This window comes from Herpailurus yagouaroundi, unplaced genomic scaffold (genome assembly GCF_014898765.1).
Source record: "Herpailurus yagouaroundi ecotype Mexico unplaced genomic scaffold, PumYag 222, whole genome shotgun sequence".
Taxonomy (NCBI): domain Eukaryota; kingdom Metazoa; phylum Chordata; class Mammalia; order Carnivora; family Felidae; genus Herpailurus; species Herpailurus yagouaroundi.
The window spans coordinates 19,579,957-19,603,392 of NW_024412453.1; the positions used below are offsets into that span (position 1 = coordinate 19,579,957).

The 23,436-nt window shown below is 53.3% G+C and overlaps 1 protein-coding gene across 2 annotated transcripts in view; it reads left to right on the forward strand.

Annotated features, from left to right (window-relative positions):
• AXIN1 (axin 1) overlaps positions 1-23,436 on the forward strand; it is a 63,996-nt gene that overhangs the window by 16,891 nt on the left and 23,669 nt on the right. For both annotated transcript variants that reach the window (XM_040459577.1, XM_040459578.1), the window contains exon 3: positions 21,655-21,795. In XM_040459577.1, coding sequence (XP_040315511.1) covers positions 21,655-21,795 — 141 coding nt within the window. The remainder of the gene's footprint in view (positions 1-21,654; positions 21,796-23,436) is intronic.

Consider the following 23,436-nt stretch of genomic DNA (forward strand, 5'->3'; position numbering starts at 1 on the left):
GGGGGGGGGGGGGGGTGATGGTGGTGGGAAATGGTAAAGGTATATTGAAACAACTTTCAAGTTTAACTTTCAACAACTCAAAGCCCTTTGAGAAGGGACCTTACCTTTGCCTTATTTCTGTCTCTTGGCTTAAAATAGTGGTTTGCATGTCTGCTGTTGATAGATATGTGTTGAGTTGAAATGATTGTAGCCATTAGAAATCATTTGCGGGATTTGATAGCTTTATGCACTTGAGCCATTGCTGTCACATCGTCTTTTGGGTTCCTATCTTTTATTAAGGAAGCTGCTACCCAAAATGTGGTTTGTAGTCACGGCCAGCCACAACCTCTGCATTGGTTTTACCTTTTGGACCTTTCACTTTTGATAAAGAAGTCAACATGTTTTTAAAAAATAGGTAAACTAAGAAATTCTGTCTGATTTACTAAGTGTACAGAAACAAGCCGTGGCTTGTATGTACCACTGCTAGTGAGTGTTGAGGCTGAATTGATTGGCTAAAATCTCCCATCATGAATGTGAATATCTGTTTCTGAATTTGTTAGTTTTTTTTTTTTTTTTAAGTATAATTAACACACAGTGTTTTATTAGTTTTGGGTGTTCTGTTGCTGTTAGGTTTTGCTTTATGTGTTTTGAACCCGTAGTTTGCATGCATACAAATTTAGAGTCATTATATTTTCCTTGTGGACTGGTCTTTTTATTATTATGAAATTTCTCTCTTTATGTCTGACAAAGCTTCTTGTTTTAAAATCTACTTTGATATTGCTAATGCTACCCCAAATTTTCTTTTGTTAATATATGCATGACTGTGTTTCTAATCTTTTACTTTTAATTTGTCTATATTCTTGTATGTAAGTTGTTTCTTTTATAAGCTGGATATGGTTTTGTATATGGATATTCCTTTTTTAAATGTTTTATTTACTTTTGAGAGAGACAGACAAATAGAGTATGAGCAGGGAAGGGGCAGAGAGAGAGGGAGACACAGAATCTGAAGCAGGCTCCAGGACCTGAGCTGTCAGCACAGAGCCCAACATGGGGCGTGAACCCACGAACCACGAGATCATGATCTGAGCCAGAGTTGGACACTCAACCGGCGTAGCCACCCAGGCGCCCCAAGATTGTATTTTGTATTACTATTATTATATTTATTTTTTATTTATTTGTTTTTAAAAATGTATTTATTTTGAGAGAGCGAGAGCATGTGCACGTACAAGCAGGGGAGGGGCAGAGAGAAGGAGAGACGGAATCCCAAGCAGGTTCTGCACCATCAGTGCAGAACCCTACACGGGGCTTGAACTCATGAACTGTCAGATCATGACCTGAGCCGAGATCAAGAGTCGGACGCTGAACTGACTGTGCCACCCAGGTGCTCTAGAGCTTATTTTTGATGAACCCTTGTGTTAGATGTTTCTGTGTGATTTTGAACTAGGTAGGAGTCAGAAGAGAAGAGTCTGAAAAGATGAGTGGGTGCTGATAGGTGTCCCTGTTTCTCTGGATGTGACTTGAAATGGCCTCTGGGCAGGGAGGCTGTTCGGCCTTGCAGTGACTATCTTTCTCGTCCTGAGAGCTGTCTTCAGTGGCATTTCTTCTGCAGACTGTGTCATAGCCTGCTGTGGTCAGGTACATGAGCAGGCACTGAAGTCTATGCCCCACAGTTTGTAAAATGCAAATATATTTCGAAAGATGGAACCCTCCTCTTCCCCAGTCTCCCTCTCATCACTCTTGGCCTACCTGCCCTGCAAGGACTGACTGCGTGGAGGTAAATAATGTGAGTAATTTATTGGGTGTCCTTCCACAATGTCTTTACGCATGTTCGTATTAACATGAACATATTACGTTTTTAATACTTAATACACTTGATTTAAAATTTTTTAATGTTTATTTTTGAGAGAGAGTGAGCGTGAGCAGGAGAGGGCCAGAAAGAGGGAGACAGAGGATCCGAAGCAGGCTCCGTGCAGTGAGTGCAGAGCCTGATGTGGGGCTTGAACTCAAGAGCCATGAGATCATGACTTAAACCAAAATCAAGAGTTGACCACTTCACCAACTGAGCTACCCAGACTCCCCAATACCTAATACACTTTAAAGTAGAGATTTTCTCGGGGAGCCTGGGTGGCTCAGTCGGTTAAGCGGCCGACTTCAGCTCGGGTCATGATCTTGTGGTTCGTGAGTTCAAGCCTCGCGTCAGGCTCTGTGCTGTCAGTTTGGAGTCTGGAGCCTGCTTCAGATTCTGTGTCTCCCTCTCTCTCTCTGTCCCTCCCCCACTTGCGCTCTGTCTCTCAAAAATGAATAAACGTCAAAAAAAAAATTTTAAAGTAAGGGCGCTTGGGTGGCTCATTCGGCTAAGCTTCAGCTCAGGTCATGATTTCGTGGTCCGTGATTTTGAGCCCTGCGTCGGGCTCTTTGCTGACAGCTCGAAGCCTGGAGCCTGCTTCAGATTCTTTGTCTCCCTCTCTCTCTGCCCTTCCCCCACTCTCTGTCTCTTTCTCTCTCTGTCAAAAGTAAATAAACATTAAAAAACATTGAGATTTTCATATGAGAAATCGATATGACCTGGGGTGCCTGCATGGCTCAGCCAGTTAAGCATCCAACCTCGGCTCAGGTGACAATCTCATAGCGGGTTCGAGCCCCATGTTGGGGTCTCTGCTGCCCGTACAAAGCCCGCTTTGAATCCTTTGTTCCCCTCTCTCTCTGTGCTTCCTATCCCTCTCTGAAAAATAAATAAACATTAAGAAAAAACAAAAAAAGAAATGGATATGGCCGAAAATAATCAGATCGTTCACAGAGAGTATGGTATGTATCGAGTACACACTCTGGATCTATTGAATATGTGTTCATTTTTCAGTTATAAAGATGACTGTACTAATTACTGCAAATGTTTCTAGGATTTTCTTTGTGTTTTAAATTACGTAGCTTTTATGCACCTAGTTTTTGCCCCATTCCCCATGTGACAAAGGGGATTGGATGGATAAGTGGCCAGGTTCGCTAGAGGGGAAGAGGACGGACACAGCTGGCCCGCCTAAATGAGGAGCGTGCCCAGGGGCTTGGCACGTGTAGGCTTGCCCAGCAAACACAGGCCAGGGAGGTTCAGCCCCACGTGTCCTGTGTGTATCGGGCGTGTGTGCACGCCACCACGCGAAGATGCAGGGCTCGGCTTTTGGTTCTCCGCAGGCTACGTGTCATTGCTCGCCTTGCCGGGGGCGCAGGAGACAGAGGCCCACAGCTACACCTGTGATGGAGTCCTCCCCATCCTTACCTGGAGCACTCGTCTGTGGCGCCTGGCATTGCGGCCCTGTCCCACCTTCCAGGCGGCCTCTGCAATTCACGGGTGTGGAAGTGGCAGCGTCGAGTCGGGCCTTATCAGCCCTGGCGCTCTCTTCTGAGCCAGAGATCGGTGTGGGGTGAGGCCAGCAGCACGGATGCCTCGATGGAGATCCCGATGACGGAGGGGGCTCGCACCTTGGTCCTTTGAAACTTCATTCGCTTTGGAATGTGAAGTTTTGTGGGGCCGCGTGGGGCTGCGCCGGGGGTACTTTAAAGACAACCCCGTTTCCGTGGTGAACAAAGACTGGCAAACGAAAGCAGCCCAGGCCGTGCTCTCACATGCTCAGTTATCACTAGACGTTCTCTTTACACACGGAAACATGGGATGGATCCTTTGTGGTTCGGCTTTTGCACAGGTGGTCATGCTAAGTTCATCTGGGTAGAGTAAAACCCCTCGAAAAAGAAAAACCTTTTGAAACATTGTGAAAGAAAACGCATAAGCAGAGAAATCAAATAGCTCAGGCTACCCAGAGGTTTTCTGTTTATCCTCCAGGTTTTCAGTCTTGGCACGGAGGCTGCTTCTCTGTGCTCAGGCAAGGAAAGACCAGTGTCCTGCAGGTGTGGGGACTGGCAGGCGACCTGTGAGCTCGGAGAAGGTCTTGAGGGTTACCCGATGACGTGAAGAAGTAAAGAGGGCAACCCGAGGCTGGGAGTCCTTAGTGGTTACTAAGTCACTTCAAGGGAACAGAATTTGCGACTAGACTCCTAAGTGCTTTTTAAAGGTGATTTTCAATAAGCCTTGTTTTTCTAAAGCCACTGTTCCGGGCTCGTAGCTCCAGCGCTGAGAACCGGGCTGCTGAGCGGTTTTGTGGGATCGTAGGATTGCAACATAAGCCTCCGCGCCTCGTTTCGGGTTATTGACTGGTTGGACCTGTGCTAAGGAGATTATCAGTGATCTGCCATTTTGACGTCAGTAAGGACCCAGGTCCAGAGTGTCCTGTAGTTCTCTAGCTCATGTTTGAAAGACATTAGGGGGGTAGGTACAGATAGTATCACAGTAAATTACTCTAAATGACCTGCAATTAATTGGGAGTCGCTATTGCTAAATGTTTGTTGCAGCCTTTACTGAGTTTGTGAAGTGTGATTGGCACTTCTTCTTGGCAACTGGTAAATTCGCTGGAGCTCTGGTTTGAGGGCTCAAGGCTGGAGTAAGGGGTTGGGGTCTCCGGGAGAAGGCACTACCAGGCAGGCTGACCTGCCTCAGTGCACCGTTGCACTGAGAAAGATTGATTTAAAACTACAATGGGAGATTCTGTAAAATGTTTTTTCTCCACTTTTCAAACAATACTACCTCAGCGCTCTCTTCCTCAGATCCATGAGAATCTAAAATCAGTTGTGAAACATTTATGTAAGTCTAGGCCCTGAAGAGAATTGCACTGACCTGTAACACACTGGCAGTGAGCAGGATAAAGCTGATTTATGCTGAGCAGAGAGGATCAGGGTCTCCGGTTTTGTTAACTCATCATGCGGGAGCTCTCACTGGGAAGTTCCATCAGTGATTTCTGTGTCCTGTTTCACAGTTGTCAAAGCATTCTTCGTGTGTGTTGTTCTACGCATTTCAATAACTGTTCTGCAGAGATAATATATTGAGACACGTCGTTGTCAAAATTATATAAGAGATACATTTGGTGAGGCGCCCGAGTGGCTCAGACTCTTGACATTACTGGTTCAGGTCGTGATTCATGGCCCTAGGCGCGTGGAGCCTGCTTAGGATCCTTCCTCCCTCCCTCCCTCTCACTCGGTCTCTCTCTCTCCCGCCCGCCCCCCCCCCCCCCACTCTCACACACTGTCTCTGAAATAAAGAAAAAGAGTAAAAAGAAATACATTTAGGGCAGGAAAACTAGAAAATACAGATGAGCAAATGAGCAATGATGTAATATCCCACTGCTCAGAGATAGCACTGTTCTGTCTAGATCCCTGTAGATCTTGGCACATACATAATCTTTGTTTTCCCCCAGGAAGATGGGACCCTAATCCACGTTACCCACAATGTGTGTCTCCAGCAGTCATTGTGAAGAGCTGGTTTCAACAGCACAACTACACGTAAGATGGGAGCAGAGAGGAAGTGATGCCGTGGGGGGCGGGGGAGGGCTGCCCTGCCTGCCCCCTCTTCTGTGAATGTGTGTGTGAATCTGTCTTTCCAGCTGGGAGTCTTGCTGTGCCTTTCCAGCTCATGAGCACTTGGGCTCCCGTGAGCGTGATTCTTCTGACTTTAGAGCCTTGAGTCTGGTTTGTTCAGCGTTCGTATTGACTCTCCTAATAAGTAAGTTAGGTGGAATCGTGGGTTCTAACTGCAGCCTGCGGGCTTTACCATCTAGTCCTTCTGTCTCTGGATGCGAGGGGCACGGTGCGAGGGCAGCATGGTTGTGGTCTCTCCTGACGGCTTTCTGCTTCATATTCTAGCCCCCAGCAGATGCTTTATGAGTACTATTCCTTAGGACACTTGGAACCTTTATTCTTTAATTTTTTTTAAATATATTTTTAATGTTTTCTTTATTTTTGAGAGAGGGAGTGTGAGCCAGGGGAGGGAAAGGGGACAGAGGATCCGAAGCGGGCATTGATAGCGAGCGAGCCTGATGTGGGTCTCGAACCCAGGAGCGGTGAGATTGTGACCTGAGCTGAAGTTGGACGCTTAACTGAGCCACCCAGGTGCCCCGACTCTCGGGACCTTTGTAAAGAATTGAGTGGCCATTGTCGTTGTCCTTGGCAGGGGATGAAGGGCAACCTGATCAAGGTCAGACAAGTGGTGGAGAGGTGGGATTTGGCCCCGGGGACCATTTTAGAGTCAGGGTTCTCTTCTGTCCACGCCTGGGAGGGGGGGGCAAGTGGAGAGGTCACCCAGCGGCCACCAGTGTGCCTGTGCCACAGAACGCACGTCCCCTGTCTCACTGTTTGATTCTGACCAAAAGGGCCTTTTCTACGTTACGTAGTCCAGAGTTCGTGCGCAGTGTTGGGCGGGGCGCACCGCTGTATAATAAAAATAAATAGAATGCCTGCAGGAATGTGAGAGCAGGGGCCACCTCATGCACAGGTAGCAAAGTGAGTGATCAGGAAGCTCTTACCTGGTCCTGCCAGGTGACTCAGTTAGCTGTCATCTCCTCCCACCCTGTTCCCTCTGAGCTCTGTCAGGGGCAGTGTGTGTGCTTGATGGTCTATGAGTGGCCCCTCACTGCACCTGCTCCTGCCCCCAGTGGTGCCCCAGGTGTCTGACACTAAAGCTCGTGATGGGCGTGTCAGTTGTGGAGTGTAGGGGAGCCAGCACAGGGTGCCGTTAACCTTGGCTCATGGTTTGTGTAGAGACCGAATTCCTGATTGTTTGATTTCTGCACAGAGCATGTAAGATAGAGATTTTTATAGCTGACATTGGCCTGATTTCTGTCATTTTTATTTCTTTTCTTTCTTTCTCTCTCTCTCTCTCCCTTTTTTTTTTTAGAGGAAAGAGAGAGAGAGAGAGAGCAAGCACAAGCAGGGGAGGGGGGAGAGAGAGAGGGAAGGAGGCTCTTAAGCAGGCTCCATGCTCAGCATGGAGTCTGACATGGGACTCGATCCCATGAACCATGAGATCATGACCTGACCTGAACTCAAGAGCCAGAAGCTTAACCGATTGAGCCACCCAGGAGTCCCTCTGTCATTTTTAATATAAACGTTTTGATGTTTGGATGCAAAGATCAGTTATTTGTTTTGTGAGTGAGTGTGGGCCCTGTGCCCTGAAATGGTGTCTGCGGCTGCAGAAACACAGAAATGTGTCATTTCTGGGGGCCGGTGCGCTGCAGTTTGTGAAGACTTTGATTTGAAATGAGGAAACATCCGTCCTAAACCTTCTCACTCCTTTGTCTTGGTCATTTCTTCGTGGTGTTGAAGTCTCTGTAGCGTGAGAAGACAGAGCTGTTACCGCTTTGTTAGGAGGCCGGCCCTCCTTTCTTCTTCCTGAGGGCTGACCCTGTGCGTGCCAGGCAGGCGCTGGGCAGAAGCTGGGCCAGGGGCCCAGCCACGTCACTCTGGGTTTGGGTGATGGTCTTCTCACTCGGTGGTTGGCTCCTTCAGGGCAGCGGAACAGAGTCTGCTGGTGGCCTCCTGCTCAGATGCGGTTCTAGACTCGCACTCCCTCCCCTCGGTAAACTGAGGCAGTGGGGAGGGTGCTGCTCTTTGGCAGAAGGAACCTGTGTCACTGCGGGAACAGCTAGGGTGGCCCTTGCCAGGCGGGTGTAGAAACAAGCCATGGGGCCTCTGTGCCACGCAGTGTCACCCACAGACTACCGATGGGAGCAGAGCCTGCACAGATCTCAGAACAGATGTGCCCAGTAGTGACAGAGGAGTTCCAGAGGGGCACGGATGTGCCCACTGGTGACGGCGGGGGTGGAGGGGCTGAACAGAGGAGCTCCAGAGGGGCACAAGGAAACTTCAGGGTGATAGGTGCCTTTATGATCTTGGTTGTGCTGATGGTTTCATGGGTGTGGACACGTCACAGACGCCATTACGTTCTGTGCTTTAATTACGTGCAGTGGATTGTGTGGCGCACTTCGTATGGCTGTTACGTGCTTTCACGTAAGGGAACGAGGCTTTCACACGCGGGGGGACAGCAGTCCCCGAAGGTAGAAGGGCTTGGGCAGAGCCCACCCGTTTGCTTCCGCAGGACTGTGACAGGCGTGGGCTCCTGTGCGCAGCCGCTGTCACTGGGGTCTTGATGAGGACCAGGCTCCAGGGAGGGGCCGGGGACACGGGAGGCTGCTTGTGGCCTCTGGCGGGAGGTTGCTCGGTAGCGTGCCCCTGCTGTCCTCGCCTGCCCTGACCGTGGGCTGCTGACTCCGAGGGTGCAGATTGGTGTCTGCCCTGGCAGCGTCAGGGCTCAGCCAGGTCGTCCCTCCCCTTGGTTCTGCAGAGGTGAAGTGAGTAACACTGATGCGTTGCTTTGTTTCTGGTGTAAATTATTACTTGTCTTCTCACAATAGCTATCAGGTGAATTGATGTATCTCCTAACCTAATGTGTGGTTTGTGGTTCTGTGACCTCACAGCGTAAACTTGTGTTGACGTCGTTTCCAGTTGTTTGTATCAAGCTGCTGTGGACAAGTCCGTCTGGGAGCTGCTGGTCATGACCCAGCCACGGTCACGTGGTCCCTGCAGGTCCACCAGAGGACCTGCTGAGTAGCGCTTTGTGCCTGCGTCTCCTTCCGGTGATGGCTTGTTTGTTTCCTTAGCTGCTTTCCAGCCTCCCCCTGGTGCGTGTGTCCACACTGCCACCCTCTTCCCCTGGAGGCTCAGGGAGGCTCACCCGGGAAGTACCCTCGATGGAACCAGCATCCTTAGGGCCGTGGCTGTGTGTTTGCACCGTGCCAGGATATGACCAAGAAGTACCTGCTGGGACAGGCCACATGGGTGAAGGCGAGTAGGGAATCCAGGCTTGCAGTTATGGGATGAACGTGTCACCGGGTTCAAAGGCACAGTGCATGGTGAAGATGGGAGCTACTCTCGTAATGAGCACAGCGTATCGTGTAGACGTGTGGAGTCACAGTGTCGTGCATGTGAAGTTACTATAGTGTGGTGTGTCAACTACGTTTAAATAGAAAAAAAGGTTTAATATATGTATATATATGTATGTTTTTTAAGCTTATTTATTTATTTGGACAGAGAGAGCGAGTGGTGGAGGGTCAGACAGAGGAGAGAGAGAATCTCAGGCAGGGTCCCCACCGTTAGCGCAGAGCCTGATGTGGTGCTTGTACCCACGAACCGTGGGATCATGACCTGAACCGAAATCAAGAGTCGGACGCTCAGCTGACTGAGCCACCCAGGTGCCCCTAAAGAAAACAGATTTAAACACCAAAAGACACCACACCACCACCTCTGACACTTGCCTGAAAGTCTCCACCCTGTGGAGGCTGCTGGTTAGTACAGAGGGTGCTGGGCATTGTGGGTTCGGCCCGCCACGGGTTGGCCGTCCACTCAGGCTCTTTGCTCCGCAGTGTTGATGGAGTTAGGGCAGTTTATGCCTGTTCCCCCTTGTCGTCAAGGTGATGAAGGCCGTGTGCCTTCTGGCGTACGGGACAACACACGCCAAAGCCCTTGGCTTGCCCTTCTGGAAGCCAGCAGTGGTGGCGTCCATGGTTTCCTGTCTGCCCCGTGACTGTCCGCTGCCCATCTGCTGCCAGAGCCCTTTCCCTGGACCCCAGGGGTGGGGGGATTGTGAGGCAGGGGACGTGGCTGAGGCCCGTCTGTGAACTGAGGTCGAGTGCGGGCTCTAGGCTTGGGCAGGAACTGGTCTGAGGCCAGTGCTCAGGAAGGGGCAGGCTATGGGCTCATCAGCTTTCTCCAGACCCACTCACCTGCCTTCTGTGCCAAACCCCTTTCTGCCTGTGTTGTTTGAAGGCGGGTTTTCCGTGTCTTGCGGACAGTGGGGTTCTGACCACGGCGCCTGTCCTTGCCATGGCTCTCTGGGTGCCGGAACGCTGACATGTCACAGCCGGCAATTCTGTGATCGCATCCCTCTGACCTGACAGGTCCCAGGGTTCCCTGGGACGGAGAGACGTCTGGGGATGGGCGATGAGGCTGCCGAGGGGCTCACAGGCCTTGGGAAGGGGCCGGCTGGGGGGCACACACGGGCCGACTGCGGCCTGCTGCCGCCAGCCCCCCGGCACCCCTGGCCCCGTGACAGAGCTCAGGTCGCGGGCTCGGGTCGCGGTGACAGGCCGAGGCCTGCGTCAGAGCTCAGGCCAAAGCCGCAAGAGAGGCGTGAGGGGCCGGGGCTGCCTCCACAGGTGCTCATCGGAAAGGGGGCGTCTCCCGTGGACGTGGGCACGTGGTCTTCCCGGAGGCCCGTGTTCACCGTCTGGTCTGGGCGCCCACGTGTCCTGGGAACTGCCGTGGTGGCCGCGTCTCATCCCTGACCTGTCTTCCAGTGCTTGCTCACAGGTGAGCGTTCTAGGAAAGTTGACTGTTAACTCCAGAGCCCAGGTTTCAGAATAGTAGCAGGGGAAGGCAACCTGCCTCCAGAATGGCTGGGTGGGCGTGCTCTAGGGAAACAGTGACACTCTGTCCTGGGCACATGGACTGCTGTTTCTCCGCAGCGATGTCCGCCCACTGAAGTGGCATGGCAGGCAGCAGCTTCTTGCTGAGGATGGGGCGGGGGCGGGGACCTTGGGGACAGGAGGCAGAGAGGGGGAGGGGGAGGGGCGGGGTAAGGTCTGGACACTGCTTGTAGCGATACCCAGGGAGCAGACCTCCCCCTGGCTACGGAGAGGCCCCCCCCTCACACCCAGGGGGAGTGGGCTGGCCATTTATTTTTTGGCTTTTTGCTGTTAAGTTTTTTTGCCATTAATTTTTATATCCTTAAGTGAACTTAACAGTATTCTCTTCACGTATTTGATGAGAAAGGCCTGATTTCCAGGCATGTGGTTTTAAAGGCCGAAAACCTCTTGAATTTATGGGTGTGTGTTTAAGGGCTATTGTGGAATGGCTTGAAGCTTGACCTATTTCTCAATTTCTATTTTATTTTTATTCGCTTTTTAAAAAAAATTATTTATTTTTGAGAGAGAGAGAAAACAAGTGGGGGGTGGACAGAGAGAGAAGGAGACACAGAATCCGGAGCAGGCTCCAGGCTTTGATCTGTCAACACAGAGCCTGACGTGGGGCTCAAACTCACGAGTGGTGAGATCATGACCTGAGCCGAAGTCGGACGCTTAACTGACTGAGCCACACAGATGCCCTTCACTTACTTTCTAAGTTAAGCTCTGGGCCCAACATGGGACTTGAAATCACAACCCTAAGATCAAGAGCCACACGTTCCACTGACTGAGCTCCCTGGTGTGTTCTTACTTTGCGGGAATCATTTTAGGCATTTGTTCATTTGTGCTGAACTTTCATTAAAATTAGCTGATGGGGGCGTTTGGCTGGCTTAGTGGAGCAGCGACTCTTGAAGTTGAGGTCACGAGTTTGAGCCCCACGTTGGGCCTTGAACTTACTTTTGATAGATGCTAGATGCTAGATGTTAGATAGATTAATAGATAAAGCAAGCTTAAAACCAGCGGATGTGGCCTGTGAGTCCCCTTAACTGAGCGCACACACCTCTGCAGTTCGCTGACAGCAGGTGGACAACAGTTTGCCAAGTATTTTTCAGGGTGGAGACTGTTCTCATGAATTCTTAATAGGAGGTCACCGGGGAAGCCGAGAGTGTTTGGGACCAGCGAGTGACGCTGAGAGAGGGCAGAGGGAGCTTGGAGCAGGGACAGAGTGTCCGCACATGCCGGCAGCATCTGCCTGCTCGTGGGGCTCACGGCCATGGTGAGCGTCCCGCGTCGCGGCCCCGAAGGCCGTCCCGGCGCAGCGTGCTGGCGTGGGAATGAGTCCCGCCAGGCTCTCTCGGCGGGTCACGTCCTCACACTTCAGTCAGGGGTGCTCCAGGCGGGAGGCGGCTCAGGTCACCCCAGAGTGGGTGAACAGGGTGTCAAGACGTCCCATGTCGGCGGCCCAAGGAGCCGTCTGTGCCCGGGGTGCCCGTGTCGTCTGTGAGCCACCTGAGTGCAGACACAGACGGCGAGTCCTGGGATGCTGGCCGTTCCAGTGTGGTGGCCTCACCGAGGTCAGCGAGTGGCCTCGACTCCAGGCCTCACTGAGGAGCACAGCCAGGCAGCGCTCTGGGTCAGGGCTTGTCCCTCAGCATGCGAGGACAGGGGAGCCGCACACGGCAGGGGTTGGGGGGGCAGGCTCTGTCAGAGCGAGGCAGACAAGCTGACACCAGGCCTCCTCCTTGGCCCTTCCTGCCTGTCAGAAGGCTTTTCCGTTCAATAAAGAGACGACCGTTTTCAAGTGTGAGTACTTTCCCTGACTCCAGTCCCTACCTGCCCGCTGTTGGCTGCTGGGTCTCCGGCCTCTCACGCCTTCCAGGCCAGGCCACCCCACCTCACTCTGTCCCCTGCTCTCACTTCCATATAAGAAGCCACATCTCCAAACTCTTTGGTGAGGCCCATTGCGCTCAGAATAAAAAGTGAAGCCCCCAGTGTGGTCCCTGGTGGGAGGGCCTGGCCTGGGCTTTGCCTTCTAACTTTCTGACCCCCCCCCCAACCCACCACACCCCCTGCTTCCTGCGTTTCTTCAGTGTCTCACGGGCCTCGGCACCTGAGGTATTTAACTTCCCTTAGTCTCCGTTCCTCGTCTCTGGAATGGGGATGATAAACTTACCTGTTTATGTAGGGAGTACATCTTCTTATTTTCTTAACCTTTCTTATTTTTGACCGTACACTTGTGTTACGAAGGAAAGCTCTGGGGCAGAAGCAGTGCGCCAAAGCCTGTCACCTTCTCCTCTTTCCACTTGTTCCATTATTACTGTTCCTTCCCAGAAGTTCTGTCACTGTTCAGTTTTCCGCAGAATTTTTAGAAACACAGAAACAAACAAAAACCCCCGAAAACAAAGAGCACAGAAATAGAAACCAAATCCCCACTTCTCTCCGGGCGTTTTCCCAGGAGCACTCTGGTCTGCGGGGGTGAGGCCCCAACTTGCTCCCACTACCCGTGTGTGTGGGCCTGTGAGGCCTGCGTGTGTTTTGTCTCTGGTTTGCAGGTGAGGAAACCAGGCCCGGCCACAGGACTAGCAGAGGGTGAGCGGGGAAGGTCCTGCTGCAGATGGAGAGGGCAGAGCACAACGCTGTCTGGACCCCAGCTCCAGGCTGTAGCTGCCCTCACGCGGGCGGCTGTGTGTGAGCAGGCCACGCAGGGGAGGAAGCCGGCGTTGGCCGCTGTTCACACAATGATGAGGTCTTCTGGCTTTCCTTACACCTTGCGGAGTATGAGGGAAGACACCCGAGAGAAGGTGTGCGTGGCCCCTGCTTCCCGCCCGCACAACCACAGGACTTCGTGCTTCCAGCCGGGGCCAGGTCTCCTGACCTCCCTTCTGTTGAAACGGCTACAGCAGTCGAGGGCATGCGTGTGGCCGGGCTCTGCACCCCCAGGGGCGACAGGGCTGAGCAAGGTGTGCAAGGGCCAGGGGAGACAGGCTGGCCGTGAAGCGGTCACTGTGGAGGTGAGCCTTGGGTTCATACACTGTTCCGTCTACTTGTCTACAAGGTTGACATTTCCTAGGATAAAAAAATGTGTTCGGGGCGTCTGGGTGGCTCGGTCAGTTAGGCGTCTGTCTCGATACTGGCTCAGGTCGTGATCCCGAGGTCGTGGGTCCGAGCCCAGAATCACGTTGCGTGCTGACAGCGCAGAGCCTGCTTGGGATCCTCTGTCTCCCTGTCTCTCTGCCCCTTCTCTTCACTCTTTTTCTCAAAATGAATAAACATTAAAAAAAAAAAAAAATGTGTTGTAGGGGCGCCTGGGTGGCTTAGTTGGTTGGGTGACCCACTTCAACTCAGGTCATGACCTCGTGGTCGGTGAGTTCGAGCCCCGTGTCGGGCTCTGTGCTGACGGCTCGGAGCCTGGAGCCTGGAGCCTGCTTCGGATTCTCTGTCTCCCCATCCTGCACTCTGTCTGTCTCTCCCTCTCAAAAGTAAATAAACGTTAAAAGAAAACAATGTGTTCCAGAACTGATCAGACTAAACATATAGAGGAAAATCCAACAAGCAAGGTATCAGGGAGGATCTTTGACCCTGAGGTCAAATTTGGGGACATTTGGGAGTTTCCTTCGTCACCTCACAGGGCTGGGTGGCACAGACCCCAGCCTCAGACCAGGGATGCTTCTGGACTGGGCTGGGCGGCCCAGAAGCATGGACTCAGAGCCACAGTCACCCCAGGAGCACGGGCCTCAAACTGGGTGCAGGCGAGTCCGGCTTCTGGCAGAAGGCACGTTATCCTAGCCCATAGCGACTCCTGCAGAAAACTTTGTAACAAAACAGCCAGTCCGCAGCGACAGGTGAGCAGATACGCAGAGGGTGAGCCGCCGGAAGCAGAGGCCGGAGTGACCCTCGGGAAGGCTCCGGACAGGGGGTCTCAGACAGCCTGTAAAATGTAAGCGCTCTCAAGTCCGGGAGATCACAGTTTACCCGACAGGTTCTCCAGGGGACAGGAAGCGGTGATGCAGCAACTTTGAAGCAGCCAATTAGATCTTGTGGGCTGGTGCCTTGTGAGGGTGGAGCAGTCCTCGCCGGCCGCCCGGCTCACCGGCCCTGGGCGCACCGTGCAGGAGCACCCGTAATGTGGCCAGTGTGCCTGAGGAGGCGCACTTTCAACGTATATAGTTTTGATTAAATTTAAGTAGCGCACGAAGCTAGTATCCACCACAGCGGACGATTTAAGAAATTAAGATCGACAACAGCCATCACAAAAGTCCCATGGACAGATTCAGCAGATGAGTCACTTAGAAGAGGGTGAGCCAGAAGAAATGATCCTCAAGGCGGCAGGGAAGAAGGAGGATGGATCAGTCTTCACGTCGAGGGCGCTTAGCGACGTCGGAGAACGCCAGCCGCGGAGGAAGAAAAGACCTTCGAGGAGCAGTGGTTGGTCTCACACTTGGGAGTGAAAGATGGCCACGGCCACGAGGGTTCTGTGCACGATGCCGGAGGATTCCGCGCGCCGACCGAAAGGCCCCCAGCGGACACCTGAAATGCTGAAGTGGTCAGCGCGGGTCAGTAAGAACTAGTAAACGTATAGGTCACGACACTCATGTGTTGGGCTTAAGGTTACACCCACAGGGAATTAAATTCTGTGCTGCAGCAATTGCCTGCCAGCTGGGGGCGCACAAGTCAATGCTGCCACGCTGCCTTGAGGCCCTAGGATTGCCCAGAAGGAGAAGGCCGGGGCACCAGCCCACTTCCCCGTCTGCTCAGGGAGGACCTCTGCTCTGATCTCTGTGGCGGTAGAACTCCTCTACTGATTGACCTGTGCGCGCAGTCTAGAATTGCTTGAGCTGGTAGGGTGTAGGTATTCGGCAAAGGGACAGGTCTGGACACAGCAGTGACTCTGCTAGGGGCAGGGCTTGGCCGAGCCCGGCAGGTGGCACCGAACAGAGGGCTTTCAGGTTGAGACATAGACGCCACGCTGACCGGGGTCAGGAGGTGGGTAGCATGGTGCTTGGTACCCGCGGTCGGTACCGAGGGCTTGTTTATTGTCTCTGTGCCAGCCGCTGCCGAGCACACAGCCAGTGAGCCAGCGTGGATGGGGGGTCGCAGCAGGGGCCGTAACAAGGATTAGCGTCGTGTCAGATGAAGAAAATAAACAGAGGAGAGAGCGAGCCCGTGTGGCCTCCTTGACTCATTAGCTGGGAGGCCCATCCGTCACCTCAGCAGCCGACCAGAGACCGCCTGGCTCGCTAGGAAGGGCCGTGTGGGGTGTGCGTGTCTGGCCCCCGACAGTCCCTGCAGACCAGCGTGGACACAGGGGGCACAGTGGGGCCAGCTGGTCACAGGAGCGTGGCGGTGTTGCCTCCCCACCTGAGCCGGCAGAGCTGCGGCCGGATAGACACCTGAGCGCTCCTCTGGAGCGCTGAGCGGACTCACTGCTACATCACTCAGGGCGTTACCTTTGTGTCTCCATGGACGGGCATGTCACGTGAAGCAGAGTGCAGTGTGCACCTGCACTTCCGAGTAAACATCACAAGCCTCTTCCTCGGGGCGTTTGACTGAGGTCGACGGGAGCTTCCCTGTGGGGCGAGGGCACACGTTTACGCTCCGGGCAGTCGGGCAGGGGGACGGGCCTAATCACCATTTCACGTTTCGCCTGGGTAGAGTGCTAGTTAGGGGACATCCTTCGTCACAGGATTTCTAGGAGGTGAGAGGTCTCCCTACGCGGAGAAGTTAGGCCGTTCAGGGCAGACATCCTACTGAGCATAACTGGAAATGTTGAGACCTGGTTTTGTTCTTCTGTCTTTATTTATTTATTAAAAAAAAATTTTCTTTTTAACGTTTGTTTATTTTTGAGACAGAGAGAGACAGAGCATGAACAGGAGGGGCAGAGAGAGAGGGAGACACAGAATCCGAGGCAGGCTCCAGGCTCTGAGCTGTCAGCACAGAGCCCGACGCGGGGCTCCAACTCACGGACCGCGAGATCATGACCTGAGCCGAAGTCGGACGCCCAACCGACCGAGCCACCCGGGCACCCCTGTTCTTCTGTCTTTAATCTGCCTGAAGGCTTTGCATAGCTACCCAAGCAGCAAGGCGCGCAGCCCCGTTCAGGGAGGAGGGAGCCCAGGTGGGCGAGCCTGGCAGTATGGCTCTTGGGCCCCGGCAGGCCGGGGCCTGCCTAGGAGGGAGATGCCCTGCCCTCGAGGAGGGACACACTTGCAGGACGCGAGCCCTCCCGCCTCCCCGGTCTGCAGTCTCACCCAGCATCTCTCAGTTCCTGACACTGGATTAAGGTGGCTGGGGACCCTGGTGCCCCAGCCACATGCCCTGTCACGCGTATGTGCTCTGGAGAAGGATGTGTCATCCCAGGCTGCCGCGGTGGAAGGGTTTTCCCACACAGTGTCTGGCCCTCTGTCCAAAATAACCAGATACTGAAAGAAAAATAACCCATGTGCTCAGGGACATACGACAATGGAATGATAAAAAGAGAGGGAGGGGACATCTGGGGGGCTCAGTCGGTTAGGCATCTGACTTTGGCTCACATCACGATCTCAGGGTCCCTGAGTTCAAGCCCCGCATCGGGCTCTGTGCTGACAGCTCCAAGCCCGGAGCCTGCTTTGGATTCAGTGTCTCCCTCTCTCTCTCTCCCTTTCTCTCAAAAATAAGCCTTAAAAAGAAAGAAAGAAAACCACGGGAATCCAGATAACACAGTTAACAGACACCTTCTTGGTGAAAATCTCAGTGCTGGGGCAGGGAGTGCCAGAGAGTGCGGGCGCGTTCCTAGGCCGACAGGGCTGTGCCGAGTATGAGCGGAAAAGAAATGAATGGGTTGTAATCCATTGGATGAAGCCATCTGAGGTCCACACGGATGTAAATAAATGCAGATGGAGAGAACATCTTCCTTACGGTAGAACACCAGCCAGCTGTGGGTGTGCGGTCAAATGAAGGGGTTGGAAAATCACCGGGTGGTAACAATTCGTATGTATCTCAGTATCTCCCCGCAATTGCCTATTTGATAACAAAAGAAAAATAATGAAGTGGAAAAAATTGGCTGGCACTTGGTTTGCTACCAGTACTGGGACGAACCCACTTGGTGTTCTTGATTGAGCATCACTTCTGTGACATTCCTGCCCAAGAGTGCCCAGTGAGTGTCACCACAAGGATATAGTGAACCGTTGTGTAGGGTAACTGCCTGGACTCTTGAGAACGTCGTGTTGGTAAGGATGAGGGCCCAGGTTAAAGGAGGCAGGAGGGAGAAAAACACTCTACGGTCCATAACCGGACAGCGAAACACATCTGAGCTTGTCTTCTGGGTGGGCAGGCCGCGTCATGTCGGTGTTGAACCGCCTCTGCCCCTGTTCCGGGGGCACGTCTGGGCTCAGCGCAGGGAGCAAGGCCTTATGGGCGAGGGGTTGGTGTGCGCCTGGCCTGAGCGCTGGGAGTGGGAGAGGCTGCCGGCAGCCAGCCTGGGAAGGCCCCTGGCCTTCCGTGGAGCGGGCCACATTTCCCGGTGTCCCCAGGGGACGGATCTCTGGTCCAGACCCGGGGCTTGATGCCATGATCCTGGGATTGTGTTGTGATCTTTACAGGAACTACTGACCGAAGGGTTACTTTATTAGAGAGAGGAGATGGAAAATAAACAGCCAGAAGAAGGCAAGAAAGAAGCAAAAAACACGGAATAGAAGGACAGACAGCAGATAACAAGGTGGTGGACAACCCCTGTTCCCTTAGTAGTCACACCAGATGCAGCAGGACCAAATTGTTTGATTGGAAGAAAGATTGTCCAGCTGGATCTTAACAAGGCTAGCTTTCCCAGCACACACGTGAAAGCAGAATAACAAGTTAAACATGAAAAGATGGAAAACCCAAGTCCTGCAAACGGCATCCCAGCAGAAAAGGCAGCACAGAGGCAGGGTGTTCCCGGTTGGGCATATGTGGGCCCGTCCAGGTTTTATTCTGAGAACATCGAAAGGGACAGAGCAGTGGGCATTTTCTCTGGCCGCAGCACCTGGGAGGTTGGCTACGTTTGCTCTGCCCGTGTGTGTGTGTGTGTGTGTGTGTGTGCGTGTGTGTGAGCACACGCACACTCTCCCTGTCTCCGTTTCTGGCTGTCTTGTAGAGACATGGGCTCCCCCACACGACATTTCCTCTCGCAGGTCATTGGCCAGAACTTTCTGTGGTGTCAGCCTGCAGCGAAGGCCCAGGGCACTAACGGTCTTGATTCCAAGAGCCAGCTTTATTGTCTACAAGTTTAAAAAGGGAAAAGATAACCGATAGCTCTTCCTCCCTTCTTTTTTATTATTTTAAAAAATTTATTTATATATTTTGAAAGAACGAGCGGGTGAGGGGCAGAGAGAGAGAGAGAGAGAGAGAGAGAGAGAGAGAGAGAATCTTAAGCAGGCTCAGAGCTGTCAGTGCAGACTCCCGACGTTGGGCTCAAACTCGGGAACCGTGAGATCATGACCTGAGCTAAAGTCAGATGCTCAACTGACTGAGCCCCCCAGGCACCCCTTCTTCCTCTTCTGTTCTGTCTGGTGTGGCTCTTTCTTCTCTCTTCCCTTTGCCATCTGGACTCAGAGCTCATGTACGTAGTGGGCTTGGCTCTGTGCTGCAGGCTGTGGAAAATTAAACCATGTTGTTCTTGCTTTTCACCTAAAGATGGACTTTTTTTGTTGAATTTTTTTTTTTTTACATTTATTTATTTTTGAGACACAGAGACAGAGCACAAGTGGGGGAGGGGCAGAGAGAGAGAGAGAGAGAGAGAGAGAGAGAGAGAGAGACACAAAGAATCTGAAGCCGGCTCCAGACTCCGAGCTGTCAGCACAGAGCCCGATGAGGGGCTCCAACTCACGAACTGTGAGATCATGACCCAAGCCGAAGTCAGATGCTCAACCGACTGAGCCACCCAGGCACCCCAAGATGGACTTTTTTATACATGTGGGAGGCACGCTGGGGACCTGTCTGAGGCGTAAGACACACAGTCTTGGACACATCGGAGTCGAAGGCTATGTCCTGCTGGACGGGGTTCTTGCGTAGGGGGAGGGCAAAGGTGAGCAGGTGCAGGGGTGGAGCGCATGCTCTGCGGGCTTGGGCTTCCAAGCCGGGATGCCTTTTCCTCTTTAAGTTGGAGTTTTTTTTCTCGTTTGACCAAATGAGTGTTTACAGAAAGTAACCAAAGTTTAATATTCCTTACTCGTAATGGGGAAACTGAAAAACAGTTTAGCCCTTAGCCTGTGATCTGGATTCCAGTGCTGTGGTTATTAAGGTGACGATATTGGTGGTTTTGTGTTTTAAGTATAGAAGAGGAATAACAGTGTCATTTAAAAATAATGTTTTATGGTGGGACGGCTGGCTGGCTCCGTCGTTGCACTTGATCTCCAGGTCATGAGTTTGAGCCCCATGTTGGGTGTAGAGCCTACTTTTTACAAAAATTGTTTAAAGTAATAAAAATGAAATTGTATGATTTTTTTTTCAATTTTTTTTTAACATTTATTTATTTTTGAGACAGAGAGAGAGAGAGAGAGAGAGAGAGAGAGCATGAATGGGGGAGGGGCAGAGAGAGAGGAAGACACAGAATCGGAAGCAGGCTCCAGGCTCTGAGCCATCAGCCCACAGCCTGACGCGGGGCTCGAACTCCCGGACCGCGAGATCGTGACCTGAGCCGAAGTCGGACGCTCAACCAACTGAGCCACCCAGGCGCCCCTGAAATTGTATGATTCTTAAAGAGTTTTGATGTGGCAAACTCCCATCATTCTGTCTGCTTCACGGTAGGAATGATCTAGGTAAGGAAATGTACACAGGCACAAGACCAGGGACAGGCATCGGTGTCTCTGTCCTCGTCCCCATCCCTTCCTATGAGCCCTTGGACGGGACATGTTGTGTTCTAGGAGCCTTTGGGCCCTGCCCCTGCCCCCAGCTGGCTGGAACCCGTTAGTGGCCTCTCCAGAGGCTTTGGCGGCTGTGGATGGGTGGGTCAGAGAAACTGCGTGGTGTTGGACGGTGACCTACTCCTTTCTGGAGACGGACGTGGAGCACATGTTTCCTGAGCCAGCGCAGAACTTCGGTGGCTGTGTCTCCATCCGGTGCTGTGGCCTCATTGGCCAGAATAGGAGGACCACCGGGCTGGCACTTTTCTCATTTTCGTGGCCTCAGGTGCCACCTCTCCTGAGACCGGATGCCAAGGCCCCCGGGGAGTTGGTCCCCCTTCGGTCGGGCCTCTCTTCTGGCCGTGCTGCCTGGCCCTGCACGTCCTGCGTGATGGGTGTTCAGGGTACCGAGGGGCCTGGTCCCCAGTCTCGTTAGGGCGCCTTTTTCTGAGTCTGTGCGTGGCACGAATCGGGCCCGGTGAGGCGATGGTTGTCCACAGGGGTTCCATCCCCGTAGAGACTGTCTCCTCTCCCTCTCTGCACTGAGGACACTGGAGTCTGAGGGCCTCCGTGATGCGCCCCAGGTCCCCGCGCTTGGCGCATGCTGGGCACTGTGGGTCGTGGTGTGCTCGACAGAGAGGCCGGGGCTCCTGACGGGGCGGCAGTCGGGCGGGTCCTGCGAGGCCCCCATATCCCGGCAGCCATCACAGAATGTCTTCTCTTTCCCTGAGGCCCTTGTCGCTACCGGAGGGCAGTCTGGGAGGAGGAGGTGCCTGGCGGGGCGTGGGGGGGGGTACCTTGATGGGAGAACAGCACGGCCCCCAGAAGTCATTGCCCCCAGAAATCATTGCGGTGCGACCGGCCCCGAGAGTGCCCGGGAGCTCGGTCCATTGAGCATCCAACTCCTGGTTTCACCGCACCCGGCAGGCAGCTTGCAGCCTCCTTAGATGCACGTGCACCTTCACCCCCAGCTCCCGCCTGCGTCCCGTGAGCCTTGTCACACTCGTGCGCCAGAGTCCCGGCTGGCTCCTTGAAGGGGTCGTGGCCTCCTGTGGCCTCAGACTCTGGGGAGAAGCAGCGGGGGTAGGGGCACCGGTGTCGCTGCTGCTGGTGGTGGAGGTGCACCCCGCTGTGCGGCAAGGAAGCCTGCCAGCAGCGTTCTTTAGAAGGCCCGAGAGCAGAATGGCGCGTCCCATTTGTAGTGACGTGCATAAAAGTGCAAACCGAGGTGACAAGTGTGTGTGCACTTACACGTCTGCCTAAATGCACGCCAAAGATCCGGAAGATGCCCGGGGCTTAACCGATCCCTCTGGGAAGAGCAGAAGGGCCGGAGGCAGGACAGAGAGAGGCACCTGCCCCTTGTGCTGTGTTTTCTGGATTCTTTACATGCACGGTTCATAAATCGGTATCTGCACGGATACTCGCCCGTGGATGTGGGTGATTGCGCACGTGTCCTTGGGCTGCTGCTGACCTTTGCTCCCTGTTCACAGGTGCGGGTCCTGGCGGGAGCCTGCCAACCCTTACTACGTCAGCTCCGGCTACGCCCTCGCCCCGGCCACCAGTGCCAACGACAGTGAGCAGCAGAGCCTATCCAGTGATGCCGACAGCCTGTCCCTCACCGACAGCAGCGTGTGAGTCCCCTCTTCTTGGGCGAACCCCGGCAGGCCCCCCACTGCTGCACGGACAGTCCGCGCTGTGGGACGTGTCCTTGACGGTCCCCGGGGCTGCAGCCACTGCTTCTCCCCAGGCCAAGGCTGCTGGGACCTTTGAAAGAGAAGAAACTAAGGAAGCAGATTCCAGAGCTGCCCACCTCTCATGCCGTGGTTCAGTTTTGTCTTCGGCATTCGGTCTCGGGTTCGCTTTACCGACGGGTGGCCAAGCAGGGTGGGCGGTGGGGGTGCGGGCCTCCTCTGGCAGGGCTGCTTCCTGGGCAGGGGTGCCTCTCCGTACTTGTCACTGTTCAAAATCTACTCCCTGTCACCTACTTGGCATAAGGGATGGGAAGACAGGAGCCAGAGGGGAGTCGTTACAGCTGGTTCCGGGCCAGCCCCACTGCCTGGTCGATTCAGGGACAGCTACTGGGGCTGCAACACATCTCTGAGGCCTCAGTGACTGTCAAGAACCACCTTGAGCCTTAGCGGCCCTCGGTGGTGACAGTGGACCGTATTCTCCCATCGTCCTCCCCAGGGAAGCCCTCCCTTTGTGAGAAAGTACTTATTTTCCAACACTCTTCCTTTACTTTGGTAGGTGGCTTTTTGGGACCACCCAAAGAGTGGTGTAAAACACCCTGTTGTTATATCAGGGCATTGCCCAACCAGCCTATCAACGTCATGTGGGGTCTTGGCCACCCATGAACATCAGACGTACTCAGCTCTAAGACTGTGTGCCATTCGCCATCTGACCACCACTGATGGCAAGTCCCCGGCCAGGGCCAGGGGCTGGGGGCCGAACCGCGGACACCCTCCCCGCACAGAGGGTGCGGGGGGGTGGGCCGGCCCACGCGCACCCTCCCCGCATCGGGGGTGCGGGGGCAGCAACTGTCAACCGGTCGCTGGGGGATTTCTTCCCCAGCCAGCTTGGGTGGCGCAGTCGGTTAAGCATCCAACTTCAGCCAGGTCACGATCTCGCGGTCCGGGAGTTCGAGCCCCGCGTCAGGCTCTGGGCTGATGGCTCGGAGCCTGGAGCCTGTTTCCGATTCTGTGTCTCCCTCTCTCTCTGCCCCTCCCCCGTTCATGCTCTGTCTCTCTCTGTCCCAAAAATAAATAAACGTTAAAAAAAAAAATTAAAAAAAAACAACAAGTAAGTGCTACGACTGGGCAATTCACAGATTTGGGATTCCAGTTGGTCAATAAACACAACAAAAAATACTCAACCACACTAACAGTTAAGTTCAAATAAGACAAGATGCCATTTTAAATTCATGGGACTAGCACAGACAGCAGAAATCGTATGTAATGCCTACTATAATTTTGGTTTTTAAAAACTTGCATTTAAAAAAAAGTAGAGGGGTTAAGCATCAGACTCTTGATTTCAGCTCAGGTCATGATCTTGCAGTTCCTGGGTTTGAGCCCCGAATCAGGCTGGGTGCTGTCTCGGAACCTGCTTGGGATTCCTTCTCTGCCCCTCCTGCTCTCTCTCTCACTCTCTCAAAATAAATAAATAAAATTTAAAAAGAAATAAAATAAAATCTTCTAAAAAAAACACATTAAAAAAAAAGTAGATATGGGACACCTGGGTGCTCAGTCTGTTAAGTGTCTGACTCTTGAGCTCAA